Genomic DNA, 20998 nt, shown 5'->3' on the forward strand with positions numbered 1-20998 from the left:
TAATCTTACAGTAGTCATACAAGATTACACGGGAAAGATTTTAAATCAGCCAAATTCTGTGCTGGTGGCCATTTATTTTATTTGTTGTTTATGTAAACAGTTTATTTTATTTGTTGTTTATGTAAACAGTTTAGACGGAAGTGGAGAATGCTTCTGGGTAGATAACATGAAGCAGAAAAAAAAATGGAAACAGTTATCTATTTCATAAAATAATTTCCTCCTTTTGTAGTACAGCAGACATGCTACTTGTATAAAAATATTTTATTTGAACTAAGTAGTGAACTTTTGCAAGAACCTGAGATTTGGGAAAAGGTATGGTACATTTGATTTATACTTTTACATGTACATATCTTCTAGAGTCGCCTGCTGTCTGGGATGTGGTTTTTCAAAATGGACAGATGAAAATAATCATGGCAATTGATAACAGTTTATACATGATGGATAGTGCTTCCTGCACACTTGTGGTAAGTCTGTTTTTGTGAAAGAATAATGGATTCTTACTTATGTGCATTGTAAAATATGAACCACAATATCACATCATCTCAGGGAGACATAGCATTTGGAACTGTCCAGATGGATTTTTTTCCCCTAATAGTTGAAACTGATTAATACTAGTGCCAGTCCTTGCATTGCTGTATTTTGAAGCTTGGGCTCAATTAAATGGGGATGACTGAGAATTGGTTCTTATTGTTCTGCACTTTGGACATTTAAAAGCATGGTGCATCTTTCTTTGGAAAGGGTGTAAATCATGGCAGTCTCTTAATGCCCATTTGAATAGAAGAAAGTATGACTTCCCTTCTGGGTAACCACATAGCATATACTTGCAACGGAATAGTGAGAATATGTAAAGTAGAAAGTCACTAACAAAAAAGAGTAATACAGTCACTGGCTTGCCTGATTTTTGCTAGCTACAGACCTCTTTAATTGAACAGAAGGCATCTCCCAGTACTGTCTTTGTTCAAGGAACAAGAGCTCACTGTAGCCTAACTTTCATGATGGGAGGGAGGAGCATATCTGCTTATTGGGTTGCAGAAGTAAATGCAGGAGTAGAATGATGAAGGTGAAGGGCATTCTTCAGATAGAGATGTGTGCAGCGCTTGTTAAAATTCAGAAAAAAATGTGCCGGAAACGATCATTCATTCCTGATCACTGCATATTGATATATTTTATGACATTTGTTTACCAGGAAAGTCCAGTTTGGCATGTCTCATTTTCATTGGAGGCTCGGAGTGAAAAGCCCCTTCCAGTTTAAAATTACAAAATTAAATGATATACAATACAGTTTAGGCAGCAAAACAAGTATATGCAATACAATTTACAGTTTGATGGAAATGTATGATTAAGATAGGCAGTAAGATATCAATGCAATGAAAAGAGAGAGAGAGAGAGAGAGAGAGAGAGAGAGAAATGTAATCTAGTTGAAGTAATACATAGTGTGAAGGAGGATAGATTTTAATAGAATGAGATAGAAGTAAAGGTCAAGGAAGACTGGTGTAGCAAGACCAAGAAGTTAAGATTCTGTAAAGGAAAGTGTGATACAGTAATACTAGAAGAGGCATAAGAGGGTTGGTGTAGCCAGGACAGTTATATGTGCAGAACCAGGATTGGGAGAGTAAATTTTTTTAAGAAGAGTTTAAACAGACAAGTACTTGATAGTGCTCTGATATTCAAGGGGATGTTATTCCATTTCTTGGCAACAGTATTTGAGTGTAGTGCATGTTCTTTAGATTTATTGGATTTGTAAATAGAAATTATTGCTGCTCAGAGGAAGGTAATTTACAGTTCTGTAAGACTGATTTAGAATGGGCTGAATAGCTGGGCATTTTGTGGACCTGAAGCAGTTGAGCATACTAGTGGTATTATGGTAGTTCTAGCCAGTTTAATGATTTGAGAGCATCACAGTAATGTGAATTTTAGGGTTGGGTAGCTGCAAATGTAGCAATTTTGTTATAACATAGTTCAAGTTTAGATTTGGAAGTGGTTTGTAAGTTAGTGAGGAGAGGTGCAGCATATACAGTAGGGAAGTAAGATTTTTTTGAATGGAAGAACATGACAAGTATTTGATGTTTGTGGGCTTTTGTTACACTTGGTAACTTAGTATGGATGATGTCTTCTATGCTGGTATTGTATAGAAAATTTATGTTGAAATTTCTTTTGTATGTATTATGATTTTGGGGAGGAGATTGAGTCATTTAGTTTTCTTCAAATTAAGGTGAAGTTGATTGATAGTTAGCCAGTTTTCTTATGTGTGATAGTTTGTAAGTGAGGAAGGGCCCCTGGTATGCAGAAGAGAGCAGCAATATCTGCATGTTGTATAAAAGAAGCTTGTTGTGTGGATGATGGAGATTGTTTACAAATATGTTAAACAGGAGAGTTCTAAGGAAAGATCCTTGTGGGACTCCACTATTGACTGGAAGAAAAAGGGAGAAGGCTGAACCTTCAATCTGATGAAGTCTGCTGGTAGTGGACAAAGTGTGCATAATTTGAAGCATTGATGTGTTTTTCTTGGTGAATAAAGTGGACTGAATTTCCCTCATGTTGTGAGGACTCTATTTTCCTGTTATTAGTGAAGTGTTTTGGGTGAATTAGTTCTCTCATTGCTACTTTTGTTATGAATATAATACTCTGTATGATTTTGGTTGTTCACCTTAAGAGTCTGCATCCAAAATCCCAATCTCTCTTTATTTATTGAGCTTCCTTCCTGTGCCAGCATAATTCCTTTTCACTTTGAATTACAGATGTTAAGTTGTCTATCTCACCTTCATTTTTGCTGTTTGGGATCGGAGCCGATCCTCGGCTCCGACTCTGCCATCTTCAATAGCTCGAGAGCTGTTTACTGGCTCAAGGCTACCCCTTATCCCATGATGCCTAGCGATAGCTACCCAGATCTCGTTTGCTGCTTCAGCTACGAGGTGTGTCATTTTCTAGCTCAGGCTTGTATTTTCAAATTTTCAAAATTTTTTTGTAGAAATATATCCTTATACTTCTTAAAACTATTAGATAATTACCTTTTCTTAGTTTTATTTACTAATGTTTGTTGTTGAGTACCTTTTTAGTCCTTCTTAGTAGAACTCGTTTAAGTTAGAGAGTTCGAGTAGTAGAACCGTCGGCTCCGATAACCATATCTCCTTCAGTTCCGACATTGGCTCCAATTACCTCGATGGTACCTTCCATCGAGGGATCTGGACGCCAGAGCTCCCTCGTTGGCTCCGAGGGGGCGAGTGGCATCAGAACCTTGTCCGACCCCGTTCTCCCTCTCGGAGCATCGGCGCAGGTGAGCTCGGCTCCAGCATCGGCCTCGGAGCTGTCCCCCTCGGCACGGAGAAAGATTCCTATTTCTTTGGAACCGGAGCTTTCTCTGCCTCGAGGCAGGGATGCCTTTGAGGTCATGCGGAGTGTGCTGTCCCCTGAGTCAGCTCCACTACCAGTCCCTCCGGCTCCATCCCCCGTAATGCCTGTGCCAACCTCTGCTCCTCCTTCAGACCCCAAGCGTAGGGAACTGATGCTCCAGGACACCCCATTGGGTGTTTTCTCTTCTTCCAAGGCCTCCCCTGATCACTCAGAGGAGCCCCCTTGGAAGATGAAGTGCAAGAGGAAGCACATTGACTCCCCTGAGTCTGTCACTTCTGATACAGACTTAGATGAATCAGAAGGGTCCCCGAGATCCCCCTCTGAAGATGTTTCCTTCTTGGACATCCTGGAAATGCTTAGGAAGAGGGGGAACTGGAATACCCTAGCCCCCACGAGGATGTCTGTATTCCTGGATGCTTTCGGTTCCCGACCTTCCACCTCCTGGGTTTCTCCGCCTTTTGACCCACTTATGTCCGTAGTGGCTCGAAATGCTTGGTCAGCTCCGGACACAGTGGAACCAACTCCGAGGAGACCTGGTAAATTTATTACAGCTCCCGAGAATAAGCAATTCCTTTCTAAAGGTGTGCCCGTTGATGCCATGGTGGTAGCAGCAGCCACCAAAAAAGAGCTAGCAGAGACCTCTTCATCTGTTCATCCCCCTAACAAGGAGTCTAGGACGATGGACAGGTACGGAAAGCAAATGTTTGCTTCAGCGACCTTCTTCATGAGGTCACTGAACTTTTTTGTCATTTTACTCGACTTCAAAGGGATCTCCTTAAAGAGCTTGGAGATGCTCTTCAAGATCCTACAGCTGAGGGAGCACTTGATGGCTCCTTTCTCTTTGGGCCACAGGTGAAAGACACGTTGACTAGGTGTGAGCAAGAAGGCAAGACTGTCTCTGCCGTGGGAGTCTGTTTTTCCACTCCATCTAGACCTTACCCCGAGGGTCAGAAGAGTGGGAAGATGTGGTTCCCTAAATTTCAGGGAGCCTTGCCTGACACACATAGTGATTTTTCCTCCAGAGGCAGAGGGGGAAACAATAATAATAGACTCCAACCTTGTGGCAGAGGGGGTCCGCAGAACCAGGGCAACAGAGAATCTTTCTCTGATAAACCCTTCCAGCATCCCTGAAGGGTTGCCCAGCTGCTCACCTCTGGAGGCACTCAGGGGAAGACTTTCGCTGTACCCAAAAGCCTGGCAAAATTTAACAAAAGACAGATGGGTACGGTCCATTATATCCGGAGGTTACAAAATTCCCTTCCATCAACCCCCGTTACAGTCAAAGAAAATCCTTCCAGATGTTCCACCCAATCTGAAGGAGCAAGCAGTAATAGAAGTTTCAAAACGGCTAGAAAAAAGGGCCATCTAGGAAGTCCCCGCAGACCTGCACAGATCTGGAACTTACTCAAGGTTCTTTTTGGTACCAAAGAAGACAGGGGACTGGAGACCGATTCTGGATCTCAGCAGACTAAACAAGTCTGTACAAAGAACAAAGTTTCGGATGGTCACGCTACAGTCCATTCTACCTTTTCTGGGTCAGGACAATTGGATGTGCTCGATAGATCTTTAGGATGTGTACTACCATATCAAGATGGACAGGCGCTCCAGGAGATTTATTCGCTTTCTGTTGGGGGCCAGTCATTACCAGTTCAGAGCTCTGCCCTTTGGTCTCACCACAGCCCCCACAGTGTTCACCAAATGTATGGCAGTGGTCACGGCTCACCTGAGATGTCAAGGATTCCAGGCGTTTCCATATCTAGATGACTGGCTCCTAATTGCTACCACCAGGCATCAACTCCTACAAGCGTGGGATTATACAATCACATTCTGCAACCAGCTAGGTATTACAATAAATTTCGAAAAATCTGCCTTGTTGCCCTGTCAGTCCATCACTTACATAGGAGCAAACTTAAACACAAGGGATATGTTCGCAAGGTTACCACTAGAAAGAGTGTCCATAATTCGTCAACAAGTGCAAATTCTAATGCAGAGCAAAAGGATACAAGTCAGGTATGTCCTTCAAACTCTGGGCTCCATGCCAGCTGCCATTCTTCTAATCCCACTAGCACGCTTCCACATGTGAATTCTTCAGTGGCTTCTTTTCATACAGTGGTCTTTCCAAGAGCTACCCATGTCTCACATGATCCTGATCACGGAGGCATGCAAAAGACACCTTTCTTGGTGGATGGTCTCCCCATTAGTTACTCAGGGCAGACCTTTCATACAACCCCCTCCAGTAGCCACAGTGACGACAGACACCTCCCTGATAGGGTGGAGGGGGCATTGTCTGGGCAGGGCAGTCCAAGGCACTTGGCAACCGTACGAGTACCATCTGCACATAAATGTCCTAGAAATGAGAGCCATGCTCCTAGCGTTGCAAGCTCTTCAACACTCTCTTCCTTTCGGGACCATTGCAATTCAAACAGACAATATGTCAGTGGTGTGGTACATCAGCAAGCAGGGTGGAACCAGATCCTACCCCCTGTGTCGAGAAGCACTCAGACTTTGGCAGTGGGTGATTTCCTCAAAACGTTTTCTGATTGCAATGCACATCCCTGGGAGATCCAACGTCATAGCGGACAGGCTCAGCAGAGCTATCCTCATGGCTCACAAGTGGTCTCTGAATCAGGAAGTTGCGGATCTTATTTTCCGCAAATGGGGACAGCCTTGCTGCGATCTTTTTGCCATCCCCTTCAACAGCAAATGCAGCAACTACTTCTCCCACTTCCAGGTCACATACCCAGAGGCACTGTAGTCCACAATTGGCCTCAGGGACTTCTTTATGCCTTTCCTCCGTTTCCTCTGATACCGAAACTCATACAGAAAGCAAAATCATTGAGTTGCAAAATGATCCTCATTGCCCCCTACTGGCCTCGACAGCTATGGTTCCTGTTCCTGCACCATTATCTTCTCGATCAGCCCTGGACTCTGGACCCAATTCACAGCTTGGTTGCTCCACTTCCAACCTTAGCCAGGCTTCCCAGCATTTCCCCAGCAGTCCATGAGATTTTCGTCCCCTCTCATAAGTCTACAACGAGAAAAACTTATGCTAGCAAATGGAAACGCTTTTCTTGTTGGGCGGAGTCTAGGAATGTGGATCCCTTCTCAGCCCCAGTCCACGAAATTCTGGAATTCCTGACACAACTGTTTCACTCCGGGGTCGCTTCTGCTACGATTAGGGTACAATTAGCAGCCATTTCTGATTTTCATATTGGTTTGTTAAATACTAACATTATGTCTCATAAGCTCTGTAAAGCTTTTTTGAGAGGAACATCTCTTCTTAGACCTCCCGTGAGAGATCCCCCTCCCCCTTGGAACCTTAATTTAGTCCTAACTTCTTTAATTCTGCCCTCTTTTGAACCAGCAGCTTCCTGCCCCATCAAGTTTCTATCTTGGAAGACACTCTTTCTGCTAGCTATCACTTCAGCTAGGCGTGTCTCAGAACTTCAGGCACTATGTGTTCGTCCTCCCTACCTGGTGTTTCACAGGGACAGAGTTGCTCTGAGGACTAATCCTTCGTTTCTTTCTAAAGTCTACTCAGAAAATAATTTAAACCAATCTATAGATCACCCTGTGTTCTTCCCAGATCATAGCAACAAGGCAGAGTACAAACTTCACCTATTGGACATTCATAGACAATTGCATTTTTACCTGCACAAAACTAAAGAAATAAGAAAGTCAGACCAATTATTCCTTTCTTATGCCTTAAACAAACAAGGTCTCCCAGTTTCCAAGGTGACCTTATCCAGATGGTTGCCCCACACTATTACTTTTATTTATCAGTTAAGGAACAAGAGTTACCAATTAAACCGAAAGGTCATTCTACTAGGGCGTTAGCCACCTCCGTAGCCTTTCAGTCTAGGTTGCCCATGGATTCCATCTGTGCAGCTGCCACGGGGGCAAACCCTCATACCTTTATTTCTCATTACAAGGTGGATATGGTCTCCCAGAGCAGAGCTGACTTTGGTTCTACTGTTCTGAAGAGTCTGTTCCACTGAGCCACCCAGGGTGTTAGGTGCTAGGGACGCTGTCCCAAACAGCAAGAATGAAGGCGAGATAGACAACTTAACATTAAGAAGTTATGTACCTACCATAATGTTCCATATTAGTTGTCTTCATCTTGCCTTCTTTCTTGCGTCGCTCCCTCCGTCCCCAGTCGTAGTGGATTGAGAGGAGTCCCTTTTTTCACTGGCTGAGTATTCTTTTATTGTTATTCTTCTGGCCAGGTCTTCCTAACCTATTCTAGATATCAGAATGCATGGAACAACCAGTTTTTTTGATAACTGGTTTCTCTCTTATTATGTCTGGATTAGCTATTTCAAATGAGATCTGGGTAGCTGTCACTAGGCATCATGGGATAAGGGGTAGCCTCAAGCCAGTAAACAGCTCTCGAGCTATTGAAGATGGCCGAGTCGGAGCCGAGGATTGGCTCCGATCCCGAAAAGCAAGAAAGAAGGCGAGATGAAGACATCTAACATGGAACGTTATGGTAGGTACATAACTTCTTATTTCCTGCTTGTGCTATGTATAAGAGCCTTAACTGTGTTGCTCTAAAATACCCCTCAGTTTAGGTAATCCTAGTCCACCTTGTTCTGTTGGTAGAATCAGCTTAGCCCAATTGACCCTTGCTGTCTTCCCCTGCCAGATAAAATCCTTCAGCTCTTTTGTAACTGCTATCCACAACTTCTCCTCCATTAGTAAAACTAAGCCTGACCTGTGTGTAAGACTAAAGGGACTAAAAACATTTTAATGGCTTGTATCTTCGTATCCATATCCATATAACAAAACTTCCAGTTTCTCAATTTTTGTATTAGCTTCTGTTTAGTCTCTTCCCACATATCCTTAGCTGCCACCACATAATCATTTCTAATCCATACTCCTAAATACTTCATTTTATCATGTCCTCATAATGGATATTGTTGGACCAGTTCATGTGTGGGTACATAATTTACAGCTATTAAGAGGAATATATAATCTTGGTATACACTGATTTTAATGCATCATTTGATAATCATGAAGCATTTTTCTTGTTTTCCCATCCAAGTGATCTGCTACCTTTTGGCACCAGTCAGTCACCCCAAAACTGTAAGAACAAGAAGAGCAAATTGGTTTATAGCTTGCACTTTGTTCCTAGATGTCAGAGCCATTTTCAGTATTAATTTTAGTCTTCTAAAATATTCCTTACTGAGAATTGTTTGCATTTGTTCATATTTTATTGTCAATCTTTCAAGAGTTCCCAAATATTTATACACTCCCTTCTGCTCAAGTTCCTTTATATCAAATTCCTCTCCCAGACTGATGTTTTGTTGGTGCAGCTTTCCTGCTTTAAATGTTGCTTTTGCACATTTATCAAGACCAAATAACATTCTTAGGAGGATTCCTGTATAAATTGATTGTTTAGGATAGAGATAGGATATGGTTATATTGTCTGGGACTAGTTTAAGGTATTCAGAAGGGAGTTTGAGCAGAGGATGAGTAGGGCTTAATTCATAGTAGATGTTCTATGTAGGAGGTAGAGATAGGTTGTAAGGAAAAGGTGGATTTGGCGGAGTGGTGGTTTATGTGGAGTTAGTCATTTGGAGCGGCATTATTAGACTAGTTTTAGAGTTAATGAAGTGGGAGTTAAATATAGTTAGTGTCTTCTGGAGATTACTCAGGAGGAAAGATTTGAAAGAGTAGATTATTCCTGGATGCAAGATTTTATTTAATAGAGTAACAGAAATGTTTTGGATTATGTTTTTGATTGAACTGTGATTGAGAGTAATATAGTTTTCTATCGTTATTAACCTGTTTTTTGTAAGGTTCCATAGGTGTTTATAGTTTTGTAGGTTGCCAAAGAGATTTGGGTATATGCCACTCTTTCCATGCTCTATCTCTTTTTTTGGTTAGTTTTTTTACTGTTGAGGGATAACCATGGTGATTGATTTGTGATCAGTGTTCTCATTCAAAGAGGGTCAAGACTGTTTAGTGTACTTAGAAATAAAGTATTAAATGTAGTGACAGCCTCTTCTAGTTATTGAGAGAGGACTAGTTAAGGGATTTAAGAATGACATTAAAGTCATATGGGTTATAATTGGTAAGGTTATGAGATTCTGTGAACAAAGATTGCTTGATTTTGGTGGGTAGCAAATCTTTGAACATATATGGGGTTGTGGGCACTGAGTGTATAAATGAGGATTCTAGCCACTGTGTTTGTAATGATGAGTAGGGGGTGTTGTAAGTTGAGTATAACCATAGAGGTTGATGCTAGCTGATTGAAAATCTGCTGAAAAGTTCTGCAAATCATTATTGACATCGCCAAAGATGATAGTTTTATAGATTGTCTTAGTAGCTGTCTGGTGAAGGATTTCTTCTAGTATAGGTATTTTGTTACCAGGTTGGATATAGAGATGGATCATACAGAGTTGTTTGATTATTTAGTTTGAGTAAAGAAGTAGGGATCTTAGCTTTATGAAATATGTCTCACTCCTTCTTTATCACCTACAGCCAAAGCAGCAGCAACTCCTGGGAAGGAAATTCATCACACTAGATCTAGATGAAATTTGAGTAAACATGCAGAAACTGCACTCTTCTTTGTGTGCTGAAAACGTTTTGCCAGGGTTTCTCAATCATGTTATCCCTTATATAAGCATAATATGTGAAGATTTTTCAGCCGTTCCAATGGGTGTGCTCAAATTGATGTTAACTACTAGATGTCTCTGCCATCTTCAGAAATTCTAGCAAACCTTCCTTTCTTCCTCTTCTATTAATTTATATTAACAATTTTGCACAAGCTAATGTACTGCTGTTGTGTGATGCCATGCAATTAGTCTGTGGATTTTTCCTCTTTTAAAAGACCTTCATAGGTTCATAGGATGATACTAGGCTACTGGCCCAGAGGCACTTATAAGCCTAGCCAAGAATTTCGCCCGTGTTCCCTCAAAGTCAGCACCCATTTCCCCTGTCCAGCAGGGACACAGGTGGGATCCAAGGGGTATATTTTTTTATTTCCCATCCAGTCGTGCAGGCTCCTTTTAAAGCTAGAGAGGTACTCTGCTTGACATGGAGAGGGAGTCTATTCCACAGATGGGGGAGTCTTTGGGACACAAATCTATCCAGCCAACAAGTTCTATTAATGTCACAGACCAGGTTAAGGCCATGCATGCAGGTTGCACAAGTGGAGTTTGTCTTACGGATATGCAAAAACTCCATCAAGGCTGGGTCTGAAATATCCTTGCATGACAGACGCAGGTCACCTCTGAGCAGTCTGTATGAGACTGAGTGGAGGGACAGGGCTTTTAGCCTATCTGTATAGGATAGGTGTTTGAGACCCTGGATTTTCCTGGTCAGGAACCTCTGTGGTCTCTCCAACTGCTGCATGTGCTTGGCAAGGTACATGCCCGAGGGGGCGTTGAACTCGATAATGGGTATGATAAGGGAGGAGTACAGGGATGTTATGACCTGCTTGTTCCTGGATGAAATACCCTTATTTATGAGGTGGGCCATGTAGAAAGCCTTCTGTACAACAAAGGCAATCTGGTGGTCAAAAGTCAGGTTGCTATCAACCTCAGTGCCCAAGTCCCTCACAACTGATTGCATGCTTAGTACATTGTTATTAATGTGATAATTAGTGGGGATGACATTTTCCCCAAAGGGGATAATGATGCATTTCTTGGCATTTAGTTTGTCTGGCACCAGTCATTAGTTTGCGCAAGGTCCTCTTGGAGGATGTTCACATCACTAGGGGAATTTAAGACAGCACCCAACTTGCAGTCATCTGCAAACTTAGTCAGCCACAGACCACTGGTTTTGGCTTGCACCTCAAAAAAGTATATCCCAAACAGTAGAAGCCCCAAGACCGATCCTTGGGGTACACCGCTCGTTACGGGTCTACTACTAGAGGTGGCTTCCCCTGCGTTAACTAAGTGAGTTCTCTCAGTGAGCCAATTGGCTACCTATCTGGTAACATATGGATTGATGCCTAGCTGGGAGAGGTTATCTATTATGCCCGAGTGGGGAATAGTGTCAAAGGCTTTGGCTAGGTCAAGGTAGGCGTTGTGCAATGTCTTCCTCTCGTCCATGGATTTAGTGACTATTACGAAAAAGTCAAAAAAACAGGCATGGTCTCCCTTTGACAAAACCAGACTGTGTGGGATCAAGCATTTGGAGGGTGCCAGTGTCCTTGTTTATAAGATGTTCATCGTGTTTCACTGTTGCAGTCATGACTGTAGGGTTCTCCCTTGCCGGCAGGCAGTCCTCGGTCGGCCAGAATCCCAAAGTCTGGGTCCGGCGTCGGCTGTTCAGCCATGCTCCCTGACATCAGAGGGCCAGGAGTACAAAGCTGGCAGCTGACACCATGTTCTCCAGTCTTTCTTGCCGTGCGGTGATAGCAGTTCGCAAGTGCCGGTTGGCTGACTCCTGACAATTTTTTCTAAACGTACTTCAGTCCGAAGACTTTCTTCTCCTACTCAAAGCTAAGTACCCCGTTGGGGAAACTTTTTTCTTGCTCCAGTCCGATGTCAGAAAAAGTTAATAATTGTATTTCATGTGGGAAGCAAATACCTCATAAGGATTTTCATTCTTACTGTATTCCTTGCTTAGGCCCTGACCACGACGTAGCTAGTTGTCGGTTTTGTGCTAGATTTAATCAACGTACAATTAAACGAAGGTACGATTTTGCATTTCATTACTTCGGTAGGCGTTTTAATTACAAAATGTCGTCGGACACGCTTCCGGCTACCGGAGTTCACAAACGACGCAAGGATAAAGACAGGCCTCCGAGGTCCAAATCAGACTATATTGTACAAGCAGAGCCAGCTTCAGGTTCGGCCGTCATCAGTGAGGCGCTTTTGCAGCCCCTGTCGTCGGCCATTTCAGAACTGATGGCCGAAACGGACTCCCACGAGGAGCCAACTAGGCCTTTAAATATTTCAGTTGCAGGACCTTCGGACAATGCTCCTTCGGATGGGTCCGGAGCCGCTGTGCAGGTACCGGCTTCCGAAGGGGTTTTCAGGCCTACTCAGCTTCTGATAAAGGCAAAGACTCCCTCCAAATCAAAGACTACAGCCCAGGCCTTTTCTGATCCGGGACCAAAGTCTCAGAAACAGTTACTTAAGATGGTGGAGGACTTACTTACTATGATTAGGGGTTCACATCCCCCTCCAGACAAAAGGCCAAGGCAGGAATTGTATTATGACTCCTCTGATCAGGCTTTTGTTTCTTCAGTTTCTTCTTCTGACCAGGATTATTCTTTCCCTCCTTATGAGGATTCTGATGCTGAGGAATCCATTCCTTCAGCTTCTCCCCCTGAGGATTTTTCTTTTGGGGAAACTACATGAAATGAGGGAACATTTTCACTGGGAAGGACAGGAGTACTCGGAATCTAAGAAAAGACTTAGGGATTTTCTTCTCCTTCCCCAACATAGACCCCTGGCTATCCCTCCTATTTCGGATATTGTGGATGATGCTTTTTCGGAGGCTAACTTAACTCCTGACTCTTTTCCTCCAGCTCCTGTTAAGCCAGACAGATATTATAGGGTTCCTGATTCCCACCAGTTTTTATACAAGAATCCTACTGCTGATCCTGAAACCATTTCTCAGGGCCCTAAGGGGGTTAAGGCCGCTTCTGTTAAAAACCCCATTCCCACTGAGAAGGATTCCAGATCTTTAGAAAGATGGGGCAAGAAAGTGTACACTTCTGCAACTTTATCTATTAGGGCTTTAAACTGTCAATTTCATATGCTGAAATACCAGCAATTTCTTCTGTCTGTTTTGAAACAAAAGCTAACTTCCATTTCCGCTTGTGCAGATGATAAGGAATTACATGACTTAATGCATGCCACTGAACAAGTAGGGAAGCATGGTTTACACTGTGGTTTTGATGCATTGGAGGCTTCTTGTAGGGCTGCTGCCTCTGGCACAGTCATTAGAAGGCATGCTTGGTTAAAGGAACAAAATTTGCCATATCAAGTAAAAGCTAAGTTATTGGATGCTCCCGTTCAGCATAATGTTTTATTTTTATTTATTTATTTATTTAACATTTGTTGACCGGGAAAGTCCGACTAGGTTCCACAGATCCTGTTTTCAGCGGAGGCTCGGGGAGAAATGCTCCAGAAGCATGTCTTTAGAATAGACTAGTTTTGTTTGGATCTAAGGCTGAAGAGGTGATAAAGAAGATGGAGGACAAGGCAAAATCCATGCAAACGATTAAGGATTTCTTACAAGTACAGCCACCCAGATTTAGTAGGAATTGGCCTACTAAAAATTGGTCCTTTCCCAATTCAGACAGGCCTCAGAGGGGTAGATACAGACGCTCCCGAGGAAGGCCCCAAATGCAAGCCTCTTATAAACCAAGACAGTGGACTGCTTCCTTCCCTAGGGGAGGAGAGGACAGGTCGCAAGCTCATAGAAAACAGGCTCAATGACTCCCCCTGTTGGGCTGCAGGAACTTCTTGCCTGGAAGCCCCTCTTGGAGGAAAACTCTCTCTTTTTCACCTAAATTGTACACATATAACCCAAGACAAGTGGGTTCTGGATGTGGTTTCAAGAGGTTAACAAATTCCATTTTCATACCCTACCAAGACCAAGCGGATGGCCGGATCTACCAAAACATCAATGGTTAGAGGCCTTAAACAAGGTGGAAGCCCTCTTGGCTATGAAAGCCATAGAACTGGTTCCACTTTCAGAAATGGGACAAGGTTTTTACTCAAGGCTCTTTCTAGTCCCCAGAAAGCAAAATTCATGGAGACCCATTCTGGATCTGTCAGTCTTGAACACTTTTCTCGAGATACCAAAATTCAAGATGCTTACTCTACAGCAGCCACTTCCAATGTTGTCCAAGAATGCATGGATGGTAACTTTGGATTTAAAGGAGGCTTATTTGCACATTCCCATCAGGCAGGAGTGCAGAAAATACCTCAGGTTCAAGGCCGGATCGAGGCATTATCAATTCTCTGCGCTGCCCTTTGGATTTTCTACTGCGCCCAGTGTCTTCACCAAATGCCTGGCTCCAGTAGTAGCTTATTGCAGACTCAAGGGAATTCAAATTTACCCTTATCTGGATGACTGTCTTATTCAGGCAGACAGCAAGGATGTCTTACTCCAGCATCTAGAATTTGTTCAGAACCTTCTCAAGTTCCTGGGATTCACTGTAAACATAAAAAAAGTCAAATTTGACACCCTCACAACAGATAACTTTTCTGGGTGCTCTTCTAAACACAACAACCCAGATGGCATTTCTGACATCCGAAAAACAATTAAAGTATATGGCCTCAGCATTGCCACAGTTTAGACATACAGATCACCATCCTGCCTTGTCTTCAAAAGGAATTCCTTTGGTGGTCCAAGGCATGTACTCAAAACAAAGGGAAAGCCTTCAGTCTGCCTCCAGTCAGTCAGATATTAACCACGGACGCCTCGGATTATGCATGGGGAGCCCATTTGCAGGGCAACTGTCTGCAGGTCCTTTGGACAAAGGATCAGAAGCACCTGCATATCAATTTAAAGGAAATGTTAGCCGTTCAGAATGCTCTATTGGCCTTCAGGAATCTTCTTCAACCAGGACAACTATTGATACGGACAGACAACACCACAGTTATGTGGTACATAAACAAGCAAGGGGGATCACATTCCTATCCCCTTTGCAGACTAGCCATGAATCTATGGAACACAGCTCTAGCCTACAAATTGGACCTTCAAGCTCAGTTTCTGCCAGGGAAGCAAAACATCCTGGCAGACAGTCTGAGCAGAAACTTGTCAGATCCACACGAATGGATGCTGGACACCGAAATATTCAAGATGATTACAGCAGTCTGGGGATGTCCTCACATAGACCTCTTTGCATCCCACCTCAATCATCAACTAAGATTTTTTGCACAAGGACATTCCACAAACTAGCTTGGAAAGTGGATGCACTATCATTCAGTTGGAGAAACCTCTCGGGATATGCCTTCCCTCCTCTACCTCTTCTTCCACGGGTGTTATTAAAGATCAAACAGGACAAGCCCAAGATGATAATTTTACTGGCCCCAAATTGGCCTCGACAGTTTTGGTACCCAACACTGAAAAACCTTTCTCTGGAGCCCCCTTGGGTTTTACCTCAGACTCCGAATCTTCTGTCCCAACTCCAGGGTCAAGTTCTGCACTCCCATGTCAAAACTCTCAGCCTGGCTGCCTGGTTAATCCAGGGTCTATGATTCATTCTCTGTTACCCAAGCAGGTTATGGATGTCATTTTAGAAGCCAGACGTCCTAGCACTAGAAAATCTTATGCAGGAAAATGGAAAAGATTTTGCACCTGGATGCAGGCTCGGGATTTGGATCCTCTTATTCCTAACATTCCTCTGATTTTACTTTACCTGACAGACCTCTTACATAAGGGTCTCTCTTTTTCTTCCATAAAGATACATGCCTCTGCTATTTCTGCTCATTATAATACAGACCCTCCAATCTTCTCCCACCAGCTCATGAGACAGTTTCTCAGGGGAGCTAAGAACTTAAGGCCCCTAGATCTCCACCCATTCCTGCCTGGGATCTCAACTATGTTTTGGAAAAACTCACCTTACCTCCCTTTGAGCCTGCTGCCACATCTGACATCAAGTTTTTATCTTGGAAGACAGCCATCCTGTTAGCTCTGACCTTGCCAGGAGAGTTTCGGAGTTGCAAGCTCTCATGGCTGTGGAACCTTATATTATTTTCCACCAAGACAGGGTGTCTTTAAGGACTAATCCTACTTTCATGCCTAAGGTGGTTTCCAAAGTGGCTTTAAATCAAACTATTCACCTGCCAACTTTTTTCCCCAGTCCTCAAAATAGGGGGGAAAGGATCTTGCATTTCTTGGATGTACAACTTCGTTTTTACCTGGACAGAAAAAAGGACATCAGGAAATCAGAGCAATTGTTTGTTTCTTATGCTTCAAGTTCCCAAGGTAAGGCCATTTCAAAACAGACCATTTCTAAATGGATTGCTCATAGAATCAGATTTTGTTATTCACACCATGGAAAGCAAATCCCAGGGAGTATAAGGACTCACTCTACCAGAGCTGCAGCCACTTCAGCTGCCTTCCTCAGGGGAGTTCCTACCAAAGACATTTTGGAAGCTGCAACTTGGAGTTTAGTGCATACTTTTTCTAAGCACTACAATCTACCTCTCTACTCTAAGTCTAGGGCAGGCTTTGCTTCTGCAGTCTTGCAGGGCCTTTTAGCTGCCCCCTCTTCTTTATGACCACCTCCCTTTTATTTTGCTTTGGGATTCAACCCTACAGTTATGACTGCAACAGTTAAAAACGATGAACATAGTACAGTTGTGTACACTTACCATAAATGTAGATGTTCGAGTGTCTTCACTGTTGCAGTCTGGGTTACCCTCCCTCCTGTCACCTCTTATTTTTTCTTTTGTGTGGTTCCCTTCTTCACCCTTCTTCTGAGGTGTATTTGCAAAGGGTATGGGATTTTACTCATTTTGGAACACCTGACATCTGGGGCAAGAAAAACTGGAGAACATGGCGTCGGCTGCCAGCTTTGTACTTCTGGCGCTCTGACGTCAGGGAGCATGGCTGAGCAGCCGACGCCGGACCCAGACTTTGGGATTCTGGCCGACCGAGGACTGCCTGCCGGCAAGGGAGAACCCTACAGTCATGACTGCAACAGTGAAGACACTCGAACATCTACATTTATGGTAAGTGTACACAACTGTACTGTCCATGATAATGCGTTCCATGGCCTTGCAGTTCAAGCTAGTTAGGCTGATGGGCCTATAATTGCCTGGGTCAGTGGACGCTCCACGTTTGTGTAGAGGGATGACCGTGGTTGTCCTCCATTCAGCTGGAATGAAGCCGGTGCTCAGGCTTTGGTTGAATAGGGTGTCTAATGGAGATGAGAGCTCATGCCTGAGTTCATGTAGCCAGGGATGTTATCGGGTCCCATGGAGACTGTATTTTTTGCCTTTGAGAGGGCATTAAGGACCTGCTCCCTGGTAATGAGGGGAGGAGGGAGGTGCTGGGGATGTCCTGGTTTACTGATGGGGGGACAGGAGGGTGAAGTTTTCACTGAACATTTCTGCCAGCAGATTGGCTATATCTATGGCATTTTTGTACGTGGTGTTATTGACCACCAGTTCACAGCAGATTTGTGTGTTGCCTTTGAGATTGTGGACAAATGTGAAGAAGGCCTTGTGATTGTCCTTGGTGGATGTGGCCAAGTTGGACTCAGAGTTAGCCTTAGAGGATTTCACTAGTGACCTTATTTGCTTGTTCAGACAAAGGAGAGATTGCTTCCAACTTGGTACCTGCTCCTTCTTGGCCCTGGACAGAATTTTTTTTTTAAATGGATCCCCTTGGAATGACACCAGAAACTAAGCCAATTGTTAGTCAGTCATTTTCTGTTTGTATTGAGGTGTCATTCTGGAGAGTGGCTGCAGTGGTACAGAGGTTAGCGTGGTCGCCTCACAGCAAGAGGTTCTTCGGTTCGATTCTCGGCTGGAACACCTTCTGTGTCTAGTGACTTATAAAGACATGCAAATAGGTGCTTGTGTGAGTGGCTGTGCCTTCTTTGAAGGGTGAACGTCGGGCTGGCAACTCAGCACCGTAAAAATCCTCTGCCAATCATGAGCGGACCGGAGTTCCACTGTGGCGAACCCTAACTGGGAAAAGCCGAAAGACAGTTTAATTGCGCTATCATTCTGGGTGATGATAGGATGCTGTTTAAGGCTAGGGACATACCTACCTGGGATACACATTCAGCGAGCCCAATTATGTCTCTTCATATAGTCCAGAGAGGTACCTCTCAAGTCATTCACACCAACATGGACTATGACAGAGTCAGAACAGTACCTTTTGTTAAGAGACTTGAGTGTGTGCGTCATATGATGGATTCTAGCACCTGACAAGCAACTTACTGGAACTTTCTCCTTGTCTAGTCTGGTGAGGGGCACATCTTTGTGTCTCATGATAGTCTCCTATGACTAGTATGTTGGTTTGTGATTGGGCCTTAGAGGCTGTGAGACACAGGCGTGCGTACTATGTGTGATGCTTGGTGCTGTGGGTTGTGATGTGCGTGTGTGTTTTTGCTTCAGAGGTCTCTCTTGTTTAGGTGTATTTTTGTTGAGAACCCCAGCATATGTATGAGTGTGTTGTACAGATGTGGGTGGTGGTGGAGGTGTGGTGTTCGTTGTTTGTGCAGACAACCTTCTCAGTGCCAGATGTGTACTGGCTTGTGACTGAGACAGCAAGGATTCTAGGTTCTTAATGTGAGTGCATCTCTCACATATTGTGTTCCTAGGTTGTAGTAGTAAAGGGTTGTCTGTGTACATAAAGCAGTTGCTACACTGTCTCAGGATGCCCATATCTACTAGACTAACAGGAGAAACCATAGGAAATTGTGCATCCGTGGTTATCAGAATCTGTGGAAGAGAGGTCAGGGATAGTAGAGTGGGTACTATTTGAGGAAACTACCTATAGGTGTGAGTAGGGGTGGATTAAATCAGTGCAGTAGCTGCAGGCAAGGGCCTCACTTACACCAAAGTGCTGGTAAGGGAAAAAATGCAACTGAGATACCTCGCAAAGGGTTAAAACAGCACAACGGCACTGCTCAATTGGCAGACAAGCACTAACCCACGCAAATTTTTAAATACCACAAAAATGAAAGTAAAATAGAAACACTGGAATTGAACAATCAAACCTTGTCCCTGAGCTCAACACCCTATGCCAGACCAGTTCACTTACTCCCGCTAAGTGCAGACAGGCCCAGGCCAGCACAAGATGGTGTAGCAGGAAACACAGGAATCACACAAACAGATCTGAATACAGCAAAATCTGTAACCAGACTATGCTGAAGATATTTAACTCTGTTTAGGTCAATTTAACACAGGAGAACAGATACACACTTAAATATAACAGTAGCAAACAAAAGCAAATTGATTTAAACAAATTAACCAATAAAAAAGCTCAAAACTGAGCCCTCATCCAACAGTCTTTAATCAGGCAAGTTCTAACTGCACACTCCTGTCACTAGGGTGCAGGGGAACCCTCTCCAAAAAAGATGGCCTGGAGTAGTGCTCAAGTTTTACAAACAAAGCTAGATTCAGCAGGTCTGGTTTCTTTTTTCAACTTTTTTTTTTTTTTTTTTGTGGTTTAAGATCTCTGGCTCATTTTATGTCACTGTTACTACAGAAGCAAATTTGTTTCTTTATAAATGAGCACTTCTGAAATTTTTGTTTCACGTTGCACTTCAGAGTGATGTATAAGGCTGTAAATTCTTGGCTAAATTGAGCCACACTGACTTTCAGTAATAAAGATGATGATTGATGATGTTTTTATGGAATACCAGGTTGCTTGTTAGGACTATATATACCACTTGTTAATGTTAAAAATCCAGTCTTTATGTTGACAGCACTACACACTAGCTTCTGGGGTGGAGTAATAAAAATAGCAGTAAAGAAAGAGTCTGTACAGGGTTGTTTATGTTCAGGTTTGTCTTTGAATGGTCATTTGGGGACACAGTGTTGAGCATCCCAAAAACAGATGTTTTGCTCAGGGAGAAGTAACAGGTTGGCAAACGTTGCCTTACTGAAAAACAGGGAGCTGTAGTCATCCACATACTGTATCATTAGGATGCTACATGATCTGGGGCAATGTGTTTACTTTAGTGATAACAAAGCATCCTTCAGGTACCAAGAGATAGGTAAAGGAAATGATTAATACTCAAGTGGAAATTTCATGATTGTAAATGTTCATCATATTTATCACTGCTGTGGTAGCCTTTAGTGTATGGATTATATGCTTACAAGGATATAACAGACAGACACCTTCCAAAACTTTAGTGCACCTTCCGTATACAAAACCATCAGTTATCTCAAGCTGAGCTAACTAAAAAGACAGGGTTGGGCGCCAATGCCGCCACGCCCATCAGAGCTTTCCTGCCGCTGAAGAATATGTTCCTCTGAGGCTTTTGAGGCTCAACATTCGATATGTGCTGTTAACCTTGTTGAGCAGATAAGTCCCTTTGGGGGGGGGGGGACCTTCCAATTTAAAAATTGTTCGCTTAATAATACTTTCCTGTTTAGATAAGTTATTTTAAAGCTAGGAGTTTGTGTTTTAACTAACTATCACAGGACCGTATTGTACTTTTAAATGAGAATACTCTCTTTTCCTGTTAGTTTAAAAGTTTTTTTAAGTATTTGGAAACCATTTTTCCTGTAGAAAATTGTGTTTATTTTACATTTGTGAAACGACCAAGTGTTTAAAGTGCTTTTTACGGTGTTTTTATGTGAAAGAATTTTTACTGGCCTTTGCTGCTTGTCTTCCTCCAGAAAGAGGCACCATTTTCAACTTGACCATGGAAGAAACTGTACTGTCAGTCCTCCTCCTAGCCACAAAAACAAAAAGTTAAGCAAACAGCTTCTGCCACCACAGCAGTCTAACAATTTGCCTCATCCGCAGGTGGGTGACTCTGCTGTGGCCAGTGGTTGTACCTCAGACCACTTATGTTTTGCCCCACATCCCTCTGGTATAATACCTGTAGCCAATATGGACTGGGGATTAGCTACATACTGTGTAGCTGTTGGGGTGCCCTCGGTGGGCAAAAGACTCTGGCTTTATTTGGGGAATTAGTTTCAGGAAGGACAAAAGTGCAAGGTGTGTAGGACACCAAGGACAGACAGAAGCACATAAATGT

The 20998-nt window shown here is 43.2% G+C and overlaps 1 protein-coding gene across 1 annotated transcript in view; it reads left to right on the forward strand.

Annotated features, from left to right (window-relative positions):
- Positions 1–20998, forward strand: part of VPS16 (VPS16 core subunit of CORVET and HOPS complexes) — a 1917946-nt gene that overhangs the window by 625697 nt on the left and 1271251 nt on the right. The window contains exon 6 of the mRNA XM_044060689.1: positions 358–464. Coding sequence (XP_043916624.1) covers positions 358–464 — 107 coding nt within the window. The remainder of the gene's footprint in view (positions 1–357; positions 465–20998) is intronic.

Source organism: Protopterus annectens, chromosome 2.part0 (genome assembly GCF_019279795.1).
Source record: "Protopterus annectens isolate FY-2018-M chromosome 2.part0, PAN1.0, whole genome shotgun sequence".
Lineage (NCBI taxonomy): Eukaryota > Metazoa > Chordata > Ceratodontiformes > Protopteridae > Protopterus > Protopterus annectens.